Raw genomic sequence first — 24,039 nt, forward strand, 5'->3', positions numbered from 1 at the left:
TCCCTAATAAAGTGGCCTGTTATTAGGTGCACTTGAAAATGGCGGTGTACCTAATGGAGTGTCCGTGGGACTTCCCTCGTTAAGTGCAGGTGCGTGAAAACTTTTAGCTCCTTTTGAACGTGAAAGAAGCTAAAACTTTTCACGCACCTGCGCTTAACGAGGGTCACTTGAAAAACATATTGGAACGCGGCCCCTCGAGGACTAAAGGTCGAGACCCTTGGTTTAAGTGAAAAGTGCCACACCCGCCCTCACCCCCACTTTCTGATTGGCTGTTTGATCTGTGACGCCACTCGGACACCCCATTAGGTACACTGCCATTTTCAGATGTTCCTAATAACAGGCCAATTCATTAGGGGAAAATCATGGTCAAAGCTTAAATGAAAGTGAAAAATGCCACACCTGCCCTCACCCCCACTTTCTGATTGGCTGTTTGATCTGTGACGTCATTTGGACACTCTATTAGGTACACCGCCATTTTCATGCCCATTCTGTTGAAAAGAATAAAGATTAAACCATAGCTTGGAACTCCTCTATTTGTGCTGGTTGACAGATTAGTTCTGTCAAGATACTATTGAGAAACACTGTACATGTATGCCCTCTAGTGGTAGCTTTTGATCATAATCAGAAAAAAGCTACTATTGAATGAAATAAATAAAACTACCATTGACCATAAAAATTGCTTAGGCATTATAAAAAATGAATGGATGTATGTTGTGAATTGCGCTACATGTATATAGCCTAACTTGTTACTTTTCCAAAAAGTAGATACAATAAAAAAAATAGACACTTTGACACTAAATATGCAGAAGTAGTAAGTAAATGTGCAGAAATTCAATCCCTCCATGCAAACTGCGTTGAACCACAAGAGGACGCCAAATCCGACTATAAAGGCGTCTATGTTATGACGGACAGTTAATTTGAAAGAATGAAGAGAAGACAATCACAAAAAAACATTTAATATCTGGTATCACAGTGTTAGTGGAACTGTAGATATACTGAACCTAAGACTTACAGAACTGATACAAATGTCATCTTTTGTTGGCAACCAGGTTAGTTTTTTTTCCAAATCCAAACAATGAACAAACAAATGCAAGTATTGTGTTTATATAAAACAAATACAAGTCAGGTGGAGCTGAACTAGGTGGTGAAGATAGGCTCCTCAAAATGCACAAAACATGGCAGGTTTTTTTTAACATAAGATGACTGATGGGAGGCTAAAGCAAAGCTTTATTAATTAGACGGCCAATAAAAATCATGCAGCTTTATCCAAGGACGCATCACTCAAATACAAATTGCAAGGGCATCAAACGTTCATTGTACTTTTTTCGCCCTCCATTCAGACATTTCGAAGCAAGCCCTTACTTAACATCTGTGCTGATGTGTAAGAAGTCGTAAGCTTTACAGAAGTCCTGATTGGCATAATGCGATGTGATTGTGGAATTTGGCCCTTTTTTTAAATTTCTGTTGCATATTCAATTGTATAACTGTGCAAGCCATTTTGAAAGAATAATAAACAATGTGAAAGGAAATGGCCAGAATTTTATTTTGATGTCATTGGCGCCTATACTCACCATGTAAATGTGACATTCTTGTATTTGTTTAGTCTTCACCAGCCTGAATATATAAATAAAAAGAACTACAAGCAATTAAATTTTTGAAAGCTATCGCCAGTAAACACACCAGGCACCAGAACTACAAAATTAAATGACACCTCCTTATGAACAAAACTTAACCCCGAATACAGTGCAGCACTCACATTAAAGAAGCATTAAGATAGTTCCACCCTGTAAAAACTGGTATCACATTACAAATACAGTAGACAACTTTGCCCTTCTTTATAGCAAATCTGCTTGGCACGATTGTCATGAAAATAAAAACAAACAATAAAAAAAAAAAAAAGAATCAAATCACTTTCAGGTTGAAATTCAACAGTTGAAAAAATGTTTTTTTTACCAAATGTGGAATAGTGTCATGCTTACACTGTAGTAAAAAGGGCTACACAAACTTAAGGCGACTAATATTATGAACAATACATCAAGAGGGAGCTGCAGATGTTTGAGCTACTTGTTAGCTTCAAAAAGCTACAGACTGTCATAGAACACGTGGCCTGCTTTTTGCTTGATAATGTAAATGTAAGACATATTTAAACCTAAATGCTACATGAACTCCACCGGAATGCAACGGTGGGAATATAGGAGGATGAACATTTGTATAATCAGAGATGAAATATGGCGGAGGGCAACGGTATGTGTGGAGTCCCAGCAAAGTGATCATAATATCTCTATCTTGTATAATTAAAAAAATCAATGCACCAGGAGGGGTTTGCCCTGAGCAGTACTTCTGTATGATCAAATTATCTTAAAAATATTGGAGCGTCATCCAAAGTCAGTCAAGTTCTCAAGTTTGCTTGAAAGAATTCCTGAAAGTTTGTTGATGATCATCTGCTAGTTGGCTAACAAGATATAAAAGTGATGGAGCAACACAAAACATTTAAAATCACTAAGATTCCTTATTTTAATGGATTGGGTCACTTTTCTGGGATTCAAATAATGACAAACTAAATTGATAAATGATGACTTTGGCTACAGCAGAGAAAAGCTGATACGAAACATCCATACCGTATTTTCTACTCGTGGGAGGTTTAAATTTGTATTAATGTTGTTCCTTGACAGCAGACATCAGATCATGCCTGCCCTCCCCTCGCAAATTGATTTTGGGTCAAATTAAAGTGTTAAACTATTCCACTTAACCTTTCCAGATGTCATGTCTGCTCTGAAAGCAGTTTGCGGTATGTCAAAGCTGTCTATCAAATCCTAATTTTTTTTTATTTTTTTTTTACCCTGGATACAAAAATTCAAATAAACTCCCTGCAAATAAATGACGTGCAAAATGTATAGACATATTTTAACGTAGTAGTTTTGTATTTTTTGTAGACCAATCAACACACAAATGAGAGGGGCGGGATGTTCAAACTTGCATAGATAAAGTGATATAGCAAAGCAGCTTGATATCAAGCTGCCCTAAAATGGTACATTCGTTTCGATCAACTGTACAGGCTCTTCTGTAGCTCCCCTTTGGGGAGGGGGGTGCTTGTTGCTACCAACAAGACAAAAACACTCAGGACCACTAACATATATGCAAGTTTGGGCTTTGAAATCTCCAGGAGCGGGAGATCTGATTGCATGCTGTGAGGGTTGAGCAAATGTCAGGATTTTAGAAATGATGGCCCTATAGGTAAGACAGAACTTGATCCCCCAACTCCAACAAGTATGGCTATTAACAAAGTGACACATGAATGACATCATAGAATCATCAGACACAGAGCTCGACGGCCACTTTGAAAGGTCTCTGTACACATTTTCCCTGGGATTATACAGAATATTTGGATTTATCATATGTGGGGGAATGGCTGCTTTTGGCTATTTTCAATCCTAAGGCTTCAGTTTTGGCTAAACCACCACTTAGGGGTGTCGAAGTATTAAAGGAGAGAAACACTGATTTAAAAAAAAGAAAGTCCTCCCGATTGGCTTTTAAGTCGGCACTGAATTTGAAAAAGGAGAGTGCCGCTCTAGCATAACGAATGTGCACAATGGAGCGGCGACCCCCTTTGACGTTTTTTCTTAAAGGTTTGGAAACTTTTAAAAATACACAACAGGACATACAGCAGACACGACTCGGTTCTATTCAAAAGCGTGAGGTCATGACATCATTGAAGGGGGGGACGTGTTGGTAGTCGCTACGGCAACCATCAACGAGCAATTCACGCTGATGTGTGCAAGTTGAGTGAACACCGAACATGCGTGGTGAGCCTCTAATGCTACTGGACCGAACCTGGAGAGCTATATCAGGTGATGTGGTGAGAGGCGGATGGGGGGTTGTTGAGTACGTACAATAACAACAGTTTATTGTCCATTCAAGAGAAACACTCTCGTAATGTTTGTGGTATTTCACTGAAGGCAAAAGCGCCAACTTGCTCCCCCAAATGACCATTTTTTGGCAAGTTTGACCCGTGCGGGGTTCTTTGACCCTGCGCTCCTCTCTTCAGGGACACACTGGCAACTCGCTTATCTACCATGCAGAGCGATGGATCCCAAAGCAGCCTGGGCTTCGTGCAGGCTCAGCCTCATAAAAATGAAGCGCTCAAAGCTGGTGGGAGGAGGAAAAATAAAAACAGCGTGAACAGAAGGGGGGCGGGGTCAAAATGAAGACGGGCCATCCTTTGAGCGGCTTTGCACATCATCGGTTCTTGGCGGCGGTGTTTAGGTGGGCAAAGGGTCATCGTCGCCTTTACTGCACTTGCACTTGCAGCACAGGATGATGGGCGTGGCCAGGAGGAGGAAAGGGGAGGCGACCAGCAGGAGTAGGCCAAACCCAGCGAAGATTCCCACCACCTGCAAAAAGACAAGCGAACTGTAAGCTCTGAAGGAAATTTCCTTTTCATGAATTATGTTCCTAAATGATTCATGAATAATTATTATTTAACAAAAATATGACGATTTATTCTACTTTAAAATTAAACCTGCCAAGACATGACATTCGCAGTTCAGTTACATGTCCACAAGAGGGAGCCAGACACGAGCTAATTTGGAGACAAAGTGGCTCTGCATGGACAGCAGTCACATGCAACAACCATTGCTCCTCGTTTTGAGGAAAGACACGTGTGTTCTCATCACTAAGAGTATTTTTTTTGTTTAGATAACCTTTACTGGACCGCAAATCTTTCTAAAGAGCAAACTAAAACAAAAGGGCCAGAACATCCATATCAATTGACATTATCAGGCTGGCGAAGGTTGTGGTGGTGCATCTTTTGTCTGTATGAGGAGGAGGAGGACACGGAGACCCGAGAGAGTATAATGAGGCAAGCCGAACAAAGACGTGCGCATGCACACAAGTGATGCGGCAACTTGCTCCCCACCAGCTCAACTGTAATTGTGTGACTCAGCCTGCCCCACTGGGCAACAGATGCCACTGTGTTTGTTAATAACGACAGCAGAACGAGGCTGGACAAAAGGGAGTATCTTCTCAACTGCTTTATTTTGCATAACTTGCCTTATTTTCTAGCCCATAGCAAAATCAGAATCTTTGTTATGTAAACCTTGCAAATGTGTGAAAAGGTGCACATAATGGGTTTTAGGATGGAGATGGCAGGACACAGAGCTAGCTGTCCTTTTTCTTCTATTGTGCTCTAGAGATAACATACACTGCACGTGTGTGCACCAACTCTGGTGGGCAGAGAGGAAGAGCGAGATATATAAAAGGAGAGAGAGAGGGAGAGCACGTGCATAGCCACTTGGTGTCCTTAGTGCAAGGAGCCAGGGGAGGAGCGTTTTCTCACCTGTGTTCTGTGCCAGATAACAGACGCCCTGGAGTGGCCCAGTTTGTTTCGACAAGGCCCTTTGTCGTAGTGGATCAAGAGAAAGTCATCCTGTCACACACACAACCACATAAAATTGATAACACTGGATTTCAAGAGGCACGGGCAAAAATAATGTTATCTAAATAGGAGCCATGTGACTCAGATGGATGTTCTTGTACAACTGCTTTTACGTAAGATGCAGCATGCTCTCTTATCAGCCAGTCTCTCGATGGATTCCAGAGACATAAGCATGCAATAAAACTATTATCCTCGCTTTCTAAGTTGCATTTTCCGCGAAATAGCAAATCCGAATCAAGAGAGGGCAAAGGGCAACTCACATCGAGGGATTCCAGACAGTACCAGCAGAAGGCGTGCTTGCAGTTCTTGCACATCATCTGAGCACAGCCCTCGTCCCTCTCGATGTACACTTTGCATTTGGGACAGCGCTTGATGGGGGCGTCGTCCTCGTTCTTATAGAAAGAGCTGAAAGACACAAATCATGTCATAATGTCCTTCTGGATAAATATTTTTTTCAGCGCTAGACAGTAAAACTATCCAAATAAAATTGTTGGCTGAAAATGCAAGGAGGGATTTTGTGTCCTGTTGTTTCTGGAACAAATGTAATTCAGCTTTTTATCTGACTGGCAGCTTTTAACATTCTTTTGCGGTTCACAGGTCATCAGCAATGTATTGTTGAATAGAATACAGAAACTCCCTTAGTAGTTTCAATAATCCAAATCGTGCTCGATCAGGTATCAGTTTCTCCTCATGCTGAACTTCGAAGTCATGATAAAAGGTCAGGTGTGCAAAGAATTAACTTGCCTCAGACGAATGTCGTTCTAAGAGTAGACTTGTTAATCCTCTCTGCCTTCACTGTGGCCTCCAATAGAGGAAGCCTAACAGGCCTAATGACTTTTTCCACAGTAAGAGGATATCATGGAGAAATGGGTCAGCTACGTGCGGGGGCAGCCCTCTTTTGGAACCCCTCCATGCTGAAAGTGGGCAAAGTGCCCAAGCTGAGACCACATTTTGGTTACAGTGTCTTGTTTTACGCCTTATTAATGTAAGATGGGGCGCGCTGGTCGAGTCGGGCAGGCAGTTTTTATTTTGGTTTGCTTTGCTATGACTAGAAATTTTTTTTTTTCCTTTGCGAAGTGTCCTTTTTGTTAACAAAAACTAAATTACGAATACGTGATGAACTTTTACTCATCAAAGGAGACATTGTGTTCTGTTTTGTTTTCTGTTCCAAATGGAAAATGCGATCATCATTTACAATAATTAAAGCAAAGATCACATGTTTCCGTTTGTTATCAAAACCAAAGCATGTGGGCAAGTGACTAAAAATAAATGATTGGTACCTGTTCTCCCCTGGCAGGAAAGAAGTGATGGGAAGATTGTTCTCCGAGCAGGCCTGACCCGGGTGCCAGTTGGCCTTGCAGGTCGAACAGAATTCAAGCGCGCAAACGGCACACTGGACCAACTGGGGCAATGCCGGTGAATCGGCCTCCTTTAGTTGGCACACGGCCTGGCAGGTCGAGGAAGGGCACCACGTCCGGCAAGGGTCCAACAGCACCTCTTAAGACACAAAATGAAAAGGCCAGCATTATTGACAAATGCCCTTTAAAAACAGCCATAAAAATAATTTCACACTTCATTTCATAAATCTGTCATACAGTAGCTTCCATTCAACATCCTGTGTGGTTCTCTGGTCATTGACTGGCCCACTTTAAATTCTCATATACAGTATTCTTCTAGTGAGAGCCAAGTTCAATGTACACTTGTGCTGATGTGTAGGCGGTGAAAACCACAAGTTGAGTGCTCTAAAAGCGTGAATGTGTTGCTTGGTTACTATTCTCTATGGCAGCAAGAGAGGTCAGCTAATGCGCTCATTAGCACAAGAGCAATTAAAGCAGTCAGAACAAAACCCTTTATCCTGCAAAATCTGGACCTTCCGACTGTTACTATTTTCATTTCATAACTGCTCACATGGTTTCTGGGTAGCAATGATTTCTATAATATGAAGAAAAAACTGATTTATGCAGCTGAGATCTTCTCGGAATTGCCTTTGCGTACATCACGGGCAACCGTGTCCAGCGTGTGTAAATGATTGACTCATTGCAGCTACACGTGTCCAGCCTGCATTGTCGTCATGGCTTTTGTGTGTCGCTGTGCGATACAGTATCTGAGAGAGGGAGCACAGAAGGAGCTCAGAAGATGCACGTGCCTGTGAGACCGGGTCGTTGCTGTAGCCCCCCCCGCTGAGGCGCACTCATGCTAAATAGTGACATCTTTGTCTGGTTTTTTTTTTCCCTGCATTGACTCACCTCTTTCAAACTGAAGCTTCTTGTATCTCTGCATCATTTCTGTGGCCACCATGCACTCAATCTACAAGGTCAGATAGAACGACGGATAATATTCTGTTAGATTTATGAATTGAGCATAATTGTGATTTATCGTTGACAAAAAAAAATGCACTTAGGCACGGAATTTATCAAACAACTCAACAGCATATGGGGTAGCCAAGCTGGCGCGTTTTGAATGAGCTGCAGCTGTTTGATGCTCTTAACAACAACATCAGTGTGTGAGCTCGGCAATGAGAATCAAAGTGCCGGGAGGGTGAAGAGAACAAAGTTTCTTTCTCCAATTGACATCCACATGATAGAAGACAGGAGGAGCAAAAGTTTGTTAAGCCGCAACTTTGCTTCTTCCGTGGTAATTCTATCCAAGTTCATGTGCAAATGTGACGGAGGCTTGTTACAACATGACTTCATTTGTTTATGGAAAATACCAAATCAAATTAGGCGACATGTTGGATGAATTTAACATTTGCTCATCTGACAAGCTTCAGGGGATATAGTCTTATTGGTCATCATAATTTAATGATTGTTTCAATACCTCATTTTCCTGTAAGTGCCCTCTTTTTGGGCAGGCGGAGTCGGGACAGCTAATTGCAGTTTCAAGGCCTTCTTTAATTAATAGTTCCACGTACTGCTTCAGGCACTGCGGGGAAAAAGCCAAAAAATACCAGTCAGACAGTCTGACACATAGGGCAGATAAATGAATGCAAAAACAAATCATCACTGCAATTAGTCAGCAAACACCAAACAATGAGTTTGACTTAACCCCTGAGAATGAAAAGGTCTGATGCCAAAGAAAAAAACAAGTCTTCAGACTATAAAACATGAACAGAAGGTCACTTCTAATTTATTCTTAAAAGACTGACTGGTTGCTGCTTACCAGTGTACAGAAGATACATTGGCACTGTGTGATGGTGGTCATCTGCTCCAGGGGGAACTCTCCAAGGCACAGCTTACATGAGACCAGGGGGTCCACGGCCAGATCCCATGTGGGACGGTACCGCGCTGCGGTCATCTTCGCCGCCACAGAGCTTTAACACCGAAAAGACAAATCGACATAAGCATGTGCAAGAAAAAATATGGTGCCGAGAAACATATATTTTACAATAGAGGGTTTGCAACATTACAAATAAAATAGTAAAACATAGAATATAAAATATAAAATATGAAAAATATAAAAATATATAAAAAATATAAAAAATAAAATACAGATACCAATCAGCTGAAAATCATGTAAACATCCGATTTCGGCTCGTGATCAAATCAGGGCAACCCTAATATACAGACAGGAAAACTCTGAAAGAACTGGATGTTCATTCTTTGTATTCTGGGGAAGAAAAAAAACAATCAGCCATTGAAGCTCCCCTCCAAACTAAATGAAAAAAAAAGGTTCATTTATTCATTACACATCAATGCATCTCTATGCCAGCAGAGTCAGAAGAGTTATTTTCACCAGCGTCGGCTCACTCTCTCCGTCTATCTGAGGCGCACCCACGCCAAATTTTCCTTTCTTTTTTTCATGAAGTGGTCTCGCACATACGTCAACACTATCAAGCTCTGGCCGTGCTGCTTAGCAACGGACTGAAGGAGAATTAGGGAGGTGGAGGAGGCATGGACAAGGAGGAGGAGAGTAAAACACACACTCAGACATAGTTTGTTTTGGCTGAAAGCTGTGTAATGCTCATGTCATGTGCTCCAACTATAAAAAAAAATCTTCCTATGTTTGATACTTTATAAAGATTTGGGTAAAAATTGTTTATTACCCATATGCCAAATACATGGCAATATGAAAACCGCATTTATGCCACCGAAGATTCAACCGATGACATTAAACTACACCACAAGAACAAATTAATTTAATATGATTCCCTTCATTACTCCTTCATCCTATCATTTCAATCAAACTGACGTGGGAGGAGGAGAAAGAAAAAAGGAAGGAGCAATAGGCAAAAGTGCACCTCGTGTCTGACTTACTGATATCACGGGGCATTCATCCATCTATTCAGCATCCATCACATTAACCGGAAAGCATTGAGCGGAAACGACGCTCCATTATGCAGAGAGTGAACTCGTAAACCGAAGCTTAAACGGCAATTTGTTATCGAGTGAGTGGCTTCTGTGGTTTGAAAACACGTTATGTCATAATTTAAAAATAAAAAAAACAACTAGGATTATGATTTCCAGTGCCTGTAGGAACAATTAGGAAATAACAATTTGGTATAATGGATGGATTATTATTTTGGATGGCAGAAAATATAAAACTACTAAATAAGCAAAGAGAGAAGAAGACAGCAGGGCTCAGAGCTAAGTCTCTTCACATTCAATTGTAATATAAAAAATGGTCTAAAAGTAAATAGTTTGTGTTCTTAAAAAATAAATATACACATTTTGAGTTCAAGTGCATATCATTTGCAAAAAAAATTAAAACCAATTGACTGCACTTTTTAATATTTACAATATTTTCTATTTTAGCAAGACAGTACCGATTGAGCAATGTGGAGCCAGTCAGCTTCTAAAGGGTGAAACAGTATCAGTCATAAAAGTGTCAAAATGATTTAATGTGGCTGCAGAGGTTACAAGGTTAATCACCTTCTTTAAACAGCACCAGTGCTTTTCGAGACTCTACCCTGAATACAAATGACTTGAGAGTGGAACTGAATGCTGTTCTAACACAAATCTTACCACTGTATAAATGGCAGTTTCAACAGCAGCAGTGCCAATAAGATAAAGTGTTTTCCTATCCAAAATGTAAATCAGAGACAAAAAGGAGCACATTTTAAAAAGCAAGGCTGTCCCGTGGAGGCAAGCGAGACAAGAACACGACTAATAATTAGATTCACGGAGAAAAGGTGGTGCAGTGCAATTCCGATGTTGCATTATTAACGAGATGGTCCATTATCTCTGGCATTTTCAAAGCACATTTCCAAACAGAGCCTTACACAATCGGAATAGGTAATTGACTACATTCCCTTGATTGGCTATGGGAAACACTTTTCAATTGTTGTTGTTGACTTTAAGGAAATGTTGGGAACTTGTCCCAATATTAAATTAGTGAATGATTCTGCTGTGAGGGATTTGAACACAAGTATCCGAGTGTGTGCAATGGTATGAATCGGGTTCAACATTCATTCAGTCTGAAGGGAATTGCTTAGCTGATTGGGGCGGTATTCATGTGACTCCCGCTCGGCGGCCATTAAAAAAAGCCACACAAATGCATGACACCCTATTGCATAACATGAGTCATGATGGAGTGAGTGATCATCTCTCTTGGGAGCAACGTGGAAAAGAAATATATTCTTAGTAATTTATTTCATGTTCTAATGTAAGCCTCCATATTAAAGTTTGTGGGTGGAATTGGGCGGAAAGTCACGAATGGAGCAGAACCAGAGACTTGTGTGTGTACGCGAGCCGCAGCCAAAGACACGTTTTAATTCATCAGTACGATATCAGCTAAAAAAAACAGCATCGGATCATATTTGTTTACGTTCAAAACTTTTATTAGAATTCATATACTAGCATTTTATTCCAGACTCCTCTGACCTGAACATGACATGCCTGGATTTGATAAAAGTGTACAGCCTTGCTACCTACGCATAACAACTCGCCCAAGCAGCATTAATTTGTTTAATACAACACTGGCATTGGAAAAAAAAACTTCATAATCTATTGAAATTAATTAGTTAGAAGTTAATTAATCCAGGGTTTTATATTACACACACACACGCACACACACACACTTTTTATTAAATTGGAACTTTGAGGTTAAGTATTAATGCTAGTGACCTAGAAAACTTCAATGTTTTATTTGCAACAATGTCAATGACCTAAAAAAAGAGCAATATTGTTTACATAGGACTTAACAAAAAAAAGACCGATATTGTTTACATTCTGATAATGGGGCAGACCATGACCTATATTTCCAAGTGGCAAATGTTTTCTTATCCTGTTTTTATACGATTATATTCAAAACAACTGACCTCTAGGTGTTGTTGGTGTTATCACAATCGAGCAAAAGGGGGAAAACATTATCCCAGTAAGTATTTTTCGCATGTAAATTAATTAGGAGTATCCATAATGCAGTGGCAGATGATTTGGCCAATGCCATAACCTACATAGTGCGGGTGCACATGACATCGTACTGCACTTAGCGCTCAGGCGAGCCTTATTTTTGGACGCGAAAGATGACAAGGCCTTGAAGGAAGTGACAGTAGTCGCGGATAGTCACATTCTGCCCTTGACGTGGACGGGAGAGACCTACGAGGTTTGCCAAGAGTGGTGATGGCCCTTGTTTGTCTGTGCGCCCCCCCTTTCTGAGTTACATAACCACCCCAGACAGATTTTGGCATGCCAAGTAATGAGACAGACAGCAATGTCACATGTCTACATGGAGCAAGCTAAATTGCTGAGCTAATGTTGTTTTGATGTTTAGTTTTGTTCTCTTGTGGGAAGAGTGTAGCAGAAATAGTAACACAACTCATTTCACTGCCCCTAAATTACACTTCCCATCACATATTGTGCAAGCAAATAGCAATATTGCAAGATGTCAAGGTCAACTCTGAAATGGATCCCCGAGTTGCATTTAGTGGTGTGAAATTATGGCTGTGTTATAATTAACTACAACAGCCATTCCCAATCATTAGCCACCCATAGCCCTTATTTTTCCATCATCTCCGGTTAATATTTTGCCAATGTTAAGTAATGCCCAGCTGATTAAAATGTGACAACACCCAAAAAAATCACGTCCCGAGAGAATTAAAAGGAAATAACAAAGATAACACAAATGGTTGACTGATTCCGAGAAAATTAAAGAAGTTTACACAAGCTATGCGGGTGTTTACCGTGGTTATGCTGAACATTATGAGTACCCCAAAAAAAGCTTTAGGGGTGAAATTTGAGAAAAAAAAAATCCCTTTTAATTCCACAAAGATGCTGGCCACTTTGTCACATTACTACTTTTCTTCAACTTCCATAATTCGTGTGGAAAACAACAATGCCGTAAATTACCCTTTACTACTCCAGAGTAGTCTTGTAATTTTCAAACCTTGAGTGAGAGAGATTGTCTTAACCAAAAACATCTGTGAGGTTACTGAAAAGCGAGTTCTTTTTTTTTTTTTTTTTTGAGAAACATGGAAAATCTTTAAATCCACTGAATTAATGCTCTTTGAGTGGGAGAGGTTAAAGTCTTAAGCCTTAAAAGGAATTAAGGGACATTCTACAAACACCTCGTAGGTTGCGTCCTCCCTATCATCCTTTAATTCGCGACAGGTATCACACTGTGTTTAATCCCCGATATTAATGGGACTGTTCAGACACTAAAAGAGCTACATCTAAATAAAGTTGGGCGTATACACACTAGTGTTGTTTGTCTATGTAATTGAAAACCTGTTAAATTTGGAAAACAAATGCTAGAACCACCTAAATTGATTTTCTATGTAATATAACATGATAATATTGTGTCTGCTTGTCAGCTGCTTGATTGTAAAGCAAATCTCCAATTGTGTTCCCACCGCAGGAGGAAATGTGCTCACATCCTGCTCATTTTGTTTTTACAAACACAAAGGATAGAAGAGAGGAGAGGAAGCGACTGTGAAAGGCTGACGTCTTTACGGCTGACCAAAAAAGTGAAACCCACGATCGCACTTCCTCAAAATTGCAGAGTTATTTTTACTTCCACTAAGGAGGCTTTCTTCCTTGTTTGATGATTTGCAAGATGATGCAAAAAAAGACTCAATATAGTTTGTGCGATGCGTGGGCGCAAACTACTGAACTCATTGCACATCCAGATATTATTTGAATATTGTGTTTCTGCTTGAGTCAGCCATGAATTATAATTACAAAGTGCAAGTATGTATTTGCATAGGTAAATAATTGGTACTGGTTGAAAAATACCGCAGAGAAGACTGCTAAGAAATCACACTGAGGAAAACAACAGGTGAGTGTGTTATCAGGATGACCGGCCAAAACTTTGCTCTGAAGTCTTTTATGCTTAAATTAAAAGTATTTCTAGAGATTAGCAGAGAGCACTCCCTTCTCCTCTAACTATTTTTAAAAGTTCACCAGCATCAAATATTTGACTGTAGCGGTTCAACATTGTAATGAATAGAATTTATAACATTTATTAGATAAGAAGTGATTAAAATATTTCCTAACCCTGTGTGGTATCAACTCGTGCTGGGTTGCACCAACTCCTACCCGCTGACACTCCCAGATTTATGCCCACTACTTGACTCATCTATTTCTACTGTGGTTACTCATTGCCAAATGACGCTCATCCAAGTCTGGGCGCCCTCTGTTCTCTTCTCAAGTGTAGGCGGCAGAGTTCGGTGATAGACGCACACATTATAAGAGCAACGGGCTGGCTTATTCCCAGTCGAGAGGAACACAAAACGCAACTGAACTGAGCTGAACTTGGCTAAGGCAAAATATTTATATTTATCTCCTCATCCGAAATAACTCTGTGATTTTGTTCCAAATTACTTGAGAAAGAGTTCCTGGCACACGGAGCGGAAGCGGAAGGCAAAACATGTTTCGAACGTTCTCCTTTTTTATTCCCTGTTGTAAAAACTATTTTAGAAATAGTTCCAGTTCAGTACGGTACCGATAAATGCACAGTATATCGTAACACACTAGCCGTTTCGATCATCCCTCCACTACCTGACCTCAACAAGATCATGGTTAGATGGATATAAGCTCAGAAACGACCCCAAAAAAAAGTGACGCTATGTAGAGCCTATTCCAATGCTGACACTTGGAAGTTGCAACATTTCTCAGCTCATGTTTGGAATGTATAATTCCATTGATGTAACTAATAGAAGTATGCTGGATAAGAAAAAAGAAAAGTACAAACATCAAAACAATCCATCATTATTTTGGGTGAAACGTTCTTGTCATAATAATCATCATAATAGAATACTTTTCAAAAATGACTAACCAAAACAATACATTTCAGCCAAGAATGGTGCTCAAACTGAAAAATTGTCTTCTTTTGTCATGTCCACATTGTGTCTCCTTAATCATCCATAGCTATGTATTTTGTATTAATGCCATGTGTCATCCCTCACACTCGCATGCAGCGGCCCAGTTTTCCAAGCATCACAACCTTCCTCCTCTTCAATCCTAAGTAAACTCATCTTTCCTGTGGGAGTGGGCCGGTAGCCACCGCTGGGTGTTTTCTGTTTTGCGTGGTCTATTATTTTTTCTTTATTTCCATGAAATTGATCAATTCCCATGCAGGAGCTTTTAAGAACGACTTCCTCTACAATAGAGGTTGCCGTCACGACGACCACGTGTCTGAACAAAGTTTCCTAGAAATGTCCGTTTCAGTCGAAAGCCCATAGAATATGGCTAAAAGCATGAAACTAGAGAAAGAATCAATAGCATAAAAAAAAGGGAGGATTATATAACATGTCAAGTCAACTAGGGTGGACCTCTTGGTGCGGTCCAAAATATATTGCAACAGATCTGTTTGGGAAAATGTCTGGGTCCTGAAATCAAATCGTTAAACCTGTTCACCTTTTGCTCATGAGGTAAAAAGGAGTTTGGCCATACCACAGACTTTGTGACTGTTGGAATGATAACCAATTAGGGAGTGACCTTAAAAGGGCTTGTTTTGTAGCCAAAAGATTATCCTGAGCAATGAAGGTGTGGGGTGTGGTCTCTCGCAAAACAACGTTGTTCGCTCGACATTTATGACTGTTGAACTTTCCCTTGCTATTTACTGTCAAGACAGACTCTGCAACTGTGACGTGAAAAGAAACGATAAGAAATTAGACGTCTTTCGTTCTTTCAGGACACACAGTGGTGCAACTAGTTATGGGAAGTTTTTATATAACTTTTCTCTTTAATTTTCTCACCCCAAAACCTGAAAAAATACAAAAAGAGTTTACAAAAATTATCTATTTATCATGCAACCAAAGATTTTTCTTTTTTGTTGAAATTTTTAGCTGTTTGGATGCCATGTCGCCTCCCACAGGTCAGTTTTGGTATGACATGACATCTATTTTGGGGGAAGAGGTTTATGATGGTTAGAAGAGATGTTTTTATTTGTGGTGTGCTTTGTTGGTCTTCTTGAGTACATGACACATTTTAGAAAGCACACACTTTCCATCCTCATCATTCCCAGGGTCTCTTTCCTTGTAAGAATTTCTTAAGATTACATCATTATGTATGTAGGCCGCTTTTAAAAAAAAAAAAAAAACAGGAGGTTGAACACAACAAGATGAGGCAGTAGTCATGTGCACACACATCCCAGGCCACTGGAATGTGAAACTGCCGAGCCCGATTTTCAAGGGGATGTCTTATAAGGCAAGATGGTAATTAAAAATGGAAATGACAGCCCACTATGTGACCTTTCCTGAGTAAGAATAAACATTCTAACTGTGGCTCAATAAATACAGGATATTGTTAAAACGATCTGATTGCATTGTTGTGGAAATGAAAGGGGTGGGGGATGAAAACAATGCAGTTTCTACATGAAGCACACAAGTGTTATGAGGCAAGTACACCTTACCTGGCTCCCTGGGATGACGCCGTCGTGATGGTGAAATCTCAGCAGGAGGAGGAACAGGGGAACGTGAAGATGATCTCTTGAATTGGATTTAGAAAAAAAGGCGTCCAACCAAACAAGTGAGACGGAGGGTTATTTCAGGCGGGCTGATGATGCCCATCCATGGTCTTTGTGCACCCGGTCGATGAACATCGGCACCGCAAAACAATCGGTTCCAAACTAACAAAACATCGCCTTGATATTTGGTCACTCCTTGCAGGTTCGTAAGAAATGTCACCTAACAGTGCTTCTCCTGCGAGCCAGGCTTGTTTGTCAAAACAAGATCAGCAGCAGCGCTTGGCTTTCGGTTCCGTCCAAGAGTGCGCAATGTCCTCCAATGTCTGCAACATGCAAACGTCCGTCCTGGTGTTTTAAAAAAAAGGGAAGGAGGAAACGAAGGGAGGAGGCGGTGCTTTTATTTCTGTCCGTCGCCTGCTGCTGCCAACCTCGGTAGGAAATGAGCCCACTGCTGAGACGCCATAGTCGGTGTACTGTGCCGGAGAGGCTTCCTGTTTGCTGCTTAGATGACGCTTACAGCAAAACCTTGACAGCTTGTTTTTAAGACAGCAACACCGCCCCCTTCAGGTTTTCCGTAGCCATCGCACCACATCCGCTCTTTTTGTGGTCACGTGGTTTTGTTTTGTTCAGCAGCAATAATTATTGGGTGCGTATGTGTATGCAAATGTGACTCAAACACCAAACATTTTTCTTGTTACTTTTATTGCTTTTTATTCTGAACTCCCAACACACTTTGAGTACAAAAATATTCATATAATCATCTTTATCTCACTACACTGGAGAAAATGTGCTTTCAATAACATTTACATCAACACTTAACACTACTGATCTTCCCACAACAGTTTTAATATATTAAGCCCAAGTTCTTTGCAAAGCAAGAATGCATATATGCTGAAAATTAATACGGTGATGAACATAAAATTCTTTAGAAAGCACAAGAAAAAAATTATAATGCCTGCACTCAGTATGTACATTTGTTGAGTGGTAAAACTTCACCACTCCAGCTTCATATCAGCTTTACTCCACACATACTTCCCTCCACGTTTTAGAAACATTATCTCATCAAATCCACTAAAATTGATGGCCGCGCTGACGCCAACGTCGAGGATGGACTTGGATGGGTCCTTTCGTCCCTCTCGACAGTCCAAGAAACGCATCTGAGGGAGAGAAAATGAGAAAAAAGCATTTGAATGCCTAATCTGTCAGCAGAAAATGATGTCATCCGCCATGCTAAGTGGCAAATGACAAAGCACTTACATATTCATCCAAGATCAAGTAAGAATTCCTCATCTGTAAAGACAAAACCACAAATACTTGTTTTTGTTTGTGAGCCATAAGATGTAAACAATTATCCATCCATCAATTAATTGATTATTATGCCCATGCCTATTGAAATCAATGCAATGGTACCTTCTCATTGGACTCTGGAACCAGGCATGAGACGCTGCTGTGTCTGTCCAAAAACTCCTGGAACTGCTGGTCGCTGATGACGAACCTCTCGGCTTCTCTCAGGGCATCCTCTCCTGCATTCTCACCATCAATCAGCAGACACTGGAACACCTGAAGTACAGGAGAGAAAATATTGCATTGAGAATCAATATGGCCAATGAAATAATCAGTCCTGCATTCCACATCAGTACCTTCCATCGTACTGGGTTGAAATGGAGGATGTGTTCAGTCATGTCCTCGTCCACATTGAAAGTGTTGATGACTGAATTGATTTTGAAGGCCACTTTGTATTGCTGACACCACTTCTGGATCTTGTAGAGATTGTTCAGATGGCTTTTCCTGCCTTGAGTGCGGCCAATTAGCTGGTTAGTGTCTTCATCAAAACTGTCGCAAGATATGGCCAGGATGTCAAGATGATCGCCTGTGACGGAAGTAAGGAGGGGAGGGGGGGAGGTTGCGAGAGAGACTCTGAACTCTGGTACAGGAGGTAACACTTTTTAATAAGTTATCTGTTTTTATGTGCTAAAAGCATTTAGTAGCTCTTTATCAGGGGACACACCATATTTGATAACTCAGGGATGCTCACTGTGACATTTTAACAGCAACATCGTTAGTTTTAAATTTGACAAAACATATTGGCTACTGTAGAAAATGAAAATAACTAAAAATGCTACAGTGATCGTTTGAAGAATCTGATTAGCACAAGTACAAGGCCATTTGAAACAAAAAGTTATACAATTTTTGATACACTATCTCTGAACTATGAAATGTATCACATTTCTTTGGACAAAACAAGTGTAATGGAAAAATACATTTTTCATCACATTGGTTTGCAAAGTTATTACTTTGTTTCCGTGCTATCTATTTTTTGGTGTTATTAATTCACATTTATTTAACAATTCCTTATTAATTCAATAATAATAATAATAATGGATGCATAATATAATTATATAATAACATATATTTATTATTGCACTTTATATCTGCACAGATATCAAGGTGCTACACTTAAAAAGAAAGGTATTAAGTTCCTTTTCAAACTTTTAATTGTCTGTGGAGCGCTGAGGTTATGACTCGTTACAGACTCATTACCTAAAACTCATTGCTAATGAGTGTCTGGAATGCTACCTGAAACTAAGCAAGTATAAATATTTACCGTATTTCTGGAACCACTGTTCTTTGATCATGCTTCCATTGCTGACGATGCTGACACTTGGAAGTTCCAAGTCTTCTTTGCAGTATTGGACTAACTTTCCAAGAAAGTCCCCCTTTTGATGCAGGAATGGTTCTCCTCCAGAAAAGTTGATCTTTTCCATACCTGAAGAAGAGAGATTTCAATAAACGAGTTAACTCAGTCAAGTAGGACACAAAAAAATACTTCACATTACTTACCAGAATCCTTCAGGAGTTTGAGTCCCCTCTTGGCTTCCTCCAGAGGAAGCACAAAGGATGTTTTTGCTGTATGGAAGCAAAAACCACACTTGTAGTTACACTGGCGTGTAAAATGGTAGTTGACGCTGGTTGGAGTCACGGCATCTGGATTAGCTTTGTTGACATCCGGGTCGACGCTGGGTCCTGTGTAGGTTCCCACTGTCCAGGAGAAAACTCCCTCCAACACACTGGCAAAAAAAGAGTGGATTGTCGAGATGCAAAACTGCACGAGCAGCAAAGGACCTGCGAAGACTGTAGACACATTCATTTCCAAGCTTTCTAGTGCAGTGATATTCGACTCAGCAGTGCTGCTTAAATAGCGTCCAATGAGATCAGCTGATTGCATAGTTTCTGTTTTCAAATAAGGAAAATGAAACTTACTGCTGAGATGGGTGTGTGAGCAGGTCTACTCAAGACTGGAACCTATTAAAAGCATTGATGAGTCACCTCGATAATTTAATACTGTTCTTGGGTAAAACAGTAAAAGGCATTACAATTTCTTTGCTATTTATTTCTAATTCTGCAACGTTGAAATGTGTCTTTCCATCCATGTTCTTTACTGCTTATCTTTATTATGAATGCAGTATTCACACACAACACAAATATGTTCAAATGAGATTCAAACAGTATTAATATATATAAGTTGGCCTATTTTTAATTTGTGATTCTCGTGTCGCATTAGAAGGAAGCTCACACATCAAACGTCAAGACTTAAAAGGTGATGATGTCATACTCGTCTTTTTTTAGGGGAAAACATATTGTTCAGTGTTCAGCAGCCAGCATAGAAGCTATAATCTTACAATACGATCGTTGGTCCGGTTGTTATGTTGTAAAGCTGACATCGATTGCGTAACCTCTTCCACGCGCAAACATGTTTCGTTTCCAGAGCATCGTTTACTTTCGTTTTCCCTTCCACAGCTTGAAAATCGAAACGCAAGCAATGTCAAGGCGAACAATGGCGCTTCTCTCTCAGTGGTCCTCCCGTGTTTTCTCCGTGGATTTGGACGGGGAGACGGTTTACTTTAAAATCCACGACAACCAACCCGGAAAAGGAAGAAAAGAAGTGCAGCAGCGCATGTTTGGTAACGTTCAAAAGGATGCCAGATATTATTCTTTGCTTGTTTCCAGCGGAGACAAAATCAACACCGCAAGGTTTCACTGGAAACTCAAGGATAAACTGTTAACAGATCTTCCTGCAGAATGTCGTTTTTCTCCGATGTATTCGTTCCTGCCGAGCGTCAGGGACTCCCTCATCCGTGGCTATTTCTTACAAGCGGCTTCTCCTGAGAGCTCCGCCACTACGGAGCGACTTTTACGTCAGTGGCTGCAGCTTGAGCACCCCTTACTGGTGTGCTCATATGTGCATGATGACAAAAACGCTCCACGATGGATTCAGTCCTTATGGAATCACGAACAGAATCACGATATAGTTCCATCCGAACCGCCGCAGTACCACCCAGCAACACTCAATTTGATCAACTCGGATGTCTTCTACAGTTTCCAAGCTGCTCGTCAAGTTTTTGAAAAGGTTAATAATGCTGACATCATGTTATTTACGCTCACGGGATGTTTCATTAGACGCACATGCATTAGGTATCTAATAATGATAATTTTCAATAATAATCTAAATTATTAATTTAGTATAAATGTTTCAATATAAATGGACGAGAATCCCATGCAAAAGTGGGTGGACCTAATAAAGTGGCCTGCAGTTGATGAATTTACGAATTTGAAGATATGGCGTCCTCGTGTGGTGCCAGGCGGTATATCAAATTACGTCAACCAAAAGTTCAGTGCTCGAGTATTTTATGCATTGCTTTTAAATTTGAAAATATGTATATATTTATTAAGTTCGAATGTACAGTGCACATTGTTCATATTTTATTTGAATTGAAAACATTTCTTGTAGAAAATAGTATTTAAAATGTGATCAATTGAATTGTTAAGTGGACAGCATTGTGCAGTATTGAAATTTTGGATTCAAATCTTGGCCACGGTCCTCCATTGTGGGGTTGGTATTTTTCTCTCCATGCTTGCATGGGTTTCTTATTACTCTGACTTCCAAAAAACACAAATGTTAAGTTCATTGAAGACTAAATTGCATTTGAGCGTGCTTGATTGTCTACTGCATATGTTTACAGTATACAATTACAAGTTTACCTCTGACCTCTGCGGTGGTCTGCTCTTTATTTAACTCTTTTTATTGCTGTGTTTATACAGCATTTAAAACAGCAAATTGATTGTGGTTGTCTTGCAGTGTGCTGACATCATTCCAGAGGCTGCATCTGTACTGGAGCTGCTGCCGTGTGCCAGTGACGTGGAGGCCAGAAGCAAACCAGACTTCCCTGTTATTGTCTTGGAAGGCCTGGATGCCACAGGTTAATGCCATTAGGGCACAAATAAAGACATGAGCGCCATGATGTATAGATGTTATGTGAAAGCAATGGCCGCTCACTGTCTGCTGAAGCTATTATCCGCCAGTGAGCTCGGGCCTAATGGAATATCGTGTATCATCATGACCTCAGCGGAGGAACGTCGCTAGGAGAATGGTTTATTGAATGACTCACTCATGCGATACACTTTGGCAAGCCTCATGAAAACCTGTGATGCGGCTGAACTTTTTTTTTTTTTTAGGTCATCAACTTTTCAACAGCAGTGTGATAAAATTTTAAGATTTACTCACCCTGTTTTTTCCTATCTCAGGTAAAACCACATTGAGCGAGTCTCTCAGGGATAAGCTGAAGGCCACTCTTTTGCGTTCCCCTCCGCCATGTCTCACCCCCTGGAGGGCCCGCTTTGATCAGGAGCCCCCGATTCTCCGAAGGGCCTTTTATGCATTGGGCAACTACATCACAGCACAAGAAATTTACCGGGAAGCCTCCAAGACGCCCGTCATCCTTGACAGGTAAAGTCTTTCGACCTGAGAGAAGCAAAAGACACCAGAGAAGATAACGTGTGACCAATATTCATCTTCAGGTTCTGGCACAGCACAGCCGCTTATGCCATTGCCACAGCCGTAAGCGGACCAGTGTCTGACCTCCCAGCAGAGGGCTCCGAGCTGTACCGCTGGCCCGATGACCTTCCCGAACCAAATCTGGTTGTCCTCCTTACGTTGGACCCCGAAGAAAGGAAGAGGAGGCTGAAGGGCAGAGGTCAAGGGGAGACCAAAGAGGAGCATGAGCTGGATCTCAACCAGCTCTTTCGACTCAGGTGAATAAATATTCATGAAGTATATGTTGGAGCAAATGTTTGTTTTTATAGTTGCTGAAATATTTGAACGTTTGCTACTTGAACACATCCATCAAGATGGATGTTAAGTATTTTACCCTTTGGTATGAGCTGACCTAACAGTGTCGAGACAGAGAACATTGTCAGGTTATCTCAAGTGTGCGTCAAATCCATCAAACACTTAATTACTCTTGTGAGAGAGGAAGAGCGGGGCGGAGGTAGCTGATGAGGAAGTGCAGGTGATAAGTTGTTGAAGCGTTGTGCTCCATTAAAGCAACTCAAAACTCAGCAGTCACGGCCTGGCCAGCAGGCCGCTACTCAGACAGGTCGATGGCTACTTCCATTCATCTTTTCTCCTGACATAATAGCCTTTCCACATGGGACAGCCAGATGTTGGGCCAGCACAATTAGAAAACGGAGAAGAGATTGCACAGACTTGGTCAATCACTATCACAAGGACTCATTTGTCTCTGAAAATGGCTGTGCTCTGGGCCATCTGTGGTGTTTCTTTTCTCATATATTTCAAGGGTGCCACACCATTCATCACTGTCTTCTCCGTTCACCATCACTGAGGGCTTCACTTAGAGTTATGCCAGCGTACACAATTGATTTAAAGCGCTCTTTACTTTGAATGCTTTTTAATTTGTTGACAAAATGCAATTGTGTATTTGTGTGTGTATTTACAGAGTGGATGAGGCTTACAAGAGGATCAGTGGTCCAACGTGCATCAGCGTGGACGCCAGCCCCTCTGCAGAGCAAGTGCTCCAACAAGTGCTGCTTTTAATTAAGGCCAAATGCCACTTGTAAACAGCTCTCTTGTCTTTGCTGAGCATCAAGTGGATGCACTACCTCGTGTCACCACTAGGTGCCAGAAAAGGGATGCGGATGGCAGAGTGGTCTAGATTAGAATGAGTGTCGATGCTACAGATAAGGGAATGGGCCAGAGGAGTCACAGTCAACCAATCACAGATACATATTCATCCGAAAACACACACACATACACACACATAATCCCTAAACCAAAGAGTGCATTTAACTGCTGTTGTGAGCTCGCAGAAATCACACCAAGTATCCTTCAGGCCCTGTGGAGCGCCATTTACTCACAGCCTCTTCTACTCAAGGGTGTTTTATTTTTCACGCCGCTAGCACACCTGATAATTTTGGTGACTCAAAGTAAACTAATCATTAGACCAGCTAATAGCAGGTCAAAATTGTGGCGCAGGTGGAGGGTAATGCAAATTTTTCATCATATTTCATTCATAATTATGACAACAATGTATAATGATGTATAATAAAATGTATAAGAGTCATTGTAGAAACAAGTTATTAAAGGCCTAACCCTGGTAAATTTGACTATATTGACTTATAAATATCTAGCAGAGCACTATTATCTTAACTTTGTAATATATGCATTCAACCAGTGAGAGTTAAATGTTTATATTTGATGTTCTCATGCGTGCACAACATGAAATGTACACTTTGCACGGCTATTTAGCAAGTGCATACTGTAAGTCATTAATATAGGGAGGAAGTGCATATTTGGTCTATGTGATGGGAAGATTAATCGGGGGTTTTAGTAATTATGAGCATGGGAAAGCCGGGGGCTCCAAAAGACAGAGTGACCCATCTTTTTCACCGTGATGCATCAGCAGCAT

At 40.7% G+C, this 24,039-nt stretch overlaps 3 protein-coding genes across 3 annotated transcripts; 1 reads left to right on the plus strand and 2 right to left on the minus strand.

Annotated features, from left to right (window-relative positions):
• Positions 1–939: 939 nt before the first annotated feature.
• On the minus strand, positions 940–16,794 carry rnf144aa (ring finger protein 144aa). The gene is made up of 8 exons (XM_088400324.1): positions 16,223–16,794; positions 8,594–8,744; positions 8,252–8,356; positions 7,681–7,741; positions 6,715–6,931; positions 5,695–5,839; positions 5,336–5,425; positions 940–4,391 (listed from the first exon to the last, which is right to left on the minus strand). The coding sequence occupies exons 2-8, from the start codon at positions 8,726–8,728 to the stop codon at positions 4,260–4,262; spliced, it is 885 nt and encodes a 294-aa protein (XP_088256450.1). The 5' UTR covers positions 8,729–8,744; positions 16,223–16,794; the 3' UTR covers positions 940–4,259.
• A 167-nt stretch (positions 16,795–16,961) lies between these two features.
• Positions 16,962–19,494, minus strand: rsad2 (radical S-adenosyl methionine domain containing 2). Its single transcript, XM_088400322.1, has 6 exons — positions 19,118–19,494; positions 18,882–19,043; positions 17,917–18,146; positions 17,687–17,836; positions 17,534–17,566; positions 16,962–17,433 (listed from the first exon to the last, which is right to left on the minus strand). Exons 1-6 carry the CDS (start codon positions 19,422–19,424, stop codon positions 17,269–17,271), a joined length of 1,047 nt encoding a protein of 348 aa, XP_088256448.1. The 5' UTR covers positions 19,425–19,494; the 3' UTR covers positions 16,962–17,268.
• A 420-nt stretch (positions 19,495–19,914) lies between these two features.
• On the plus strand, positions 19,915–23,732 carry cmpk2 (cytidine monophosphate (UMP-CMP) kinase 2, mitochondrial). Its single transcript, XM_088400321.1, has 5 exons — positions 19,915–20,684; positions 21,414–21,534; positions 21,860–22,061; positions 22,133–22,366; positions 23,071–23,732. Exons 1-5 carry the CDS (start codon positions 20,028–20,030, stop codon positions 23,189–23,191), a joined length of 1,335 nt encoding a protein of 444 aa, XP_088256447.1. The 5' UTR covers positions 19,915–20,027; the 3' UTR covers positions 23,192–23,732.
• The last annotated feature ends 307 nt before the right edge of the window (positions 23,733–24,039 follow it).

Source organism: Syngnathus floridae, chromosome 16 (assembly GCF_059516105.1).
Source record: "Syngnathus floridae isolate MCC-2025c chromosome 16, RoL_Sflo_1.0, whole genome shotgun sequence".
Taxonomy (NCBI): Eukaryota; Metazoa; Chordata; class Actinopteri; order Syngnathiformes; family Syngnathidae; genus Syngnathus; species Syngnathus floridae.

Coding starts and splice junctions, on each gene's coding strand:
- cmpk2 (XM_088400321.1), top strand. CDS start 20,028: ATGTTTCGTTTCCAGAGCATCGTTTACTTTCGTTTTCCCTTCCACAGC. Junction 20,685..21,413: donor CTCGTCAAGTTTTTGAAAAG/GTTAATAATGCT, acceptor GTTGTCTTGCAG/TGTGCTGACATCATTCCAGA. Junction 21,535..21,859: donor GGAAGGCCTGGATGCCACAG/GTTAATGCCATT, acceptor TTCCTATCTCAG/GTAAAACCACATTGAGCGAG.
- rnf144aa (XM_088400324.1), bottom strand. CDS start 8,728: ATGACCGCAGCGCGGTACCGTCCCACATGGGATCTGGCCGTGGACCCC. Junction 7,742..8,251: donor GGCACTTACAGGAAAATGAG/GTATTGAAACAA, acceptor CTGACCTTGTAG/ATTGAGTGCATGGTGGCCAC. Junction 6,932..7,680: donor GAAGCTTCAGTTTGAAAGAG/GTGAGTCAATGC, acceptor TTGTGTCTTAAG/AGGTGCTGTTGGACCCTTGC.
- rsad2 (XM_088400322.1), bottom strand. CDS start 19,424: ATGAATGTGTCTACAGTCTTCGCAGGTCCTTTGCTGCTCGTGCAGTTT. Junction 19,044..19,117: donor CAAACTCCTGAAGGATTCTG/GTAAGTAATGTG, acceptor TCTCTTCTTCAG/GTATGGAAAAGATCAACTTT. Junction 17,837..17,916: donor TCAACCCAGTACGATGGAAG/GTACTGATGTGG, acceptor CCTGTACTTCAG/GTGTTCCAGTGTCTGCTGAT.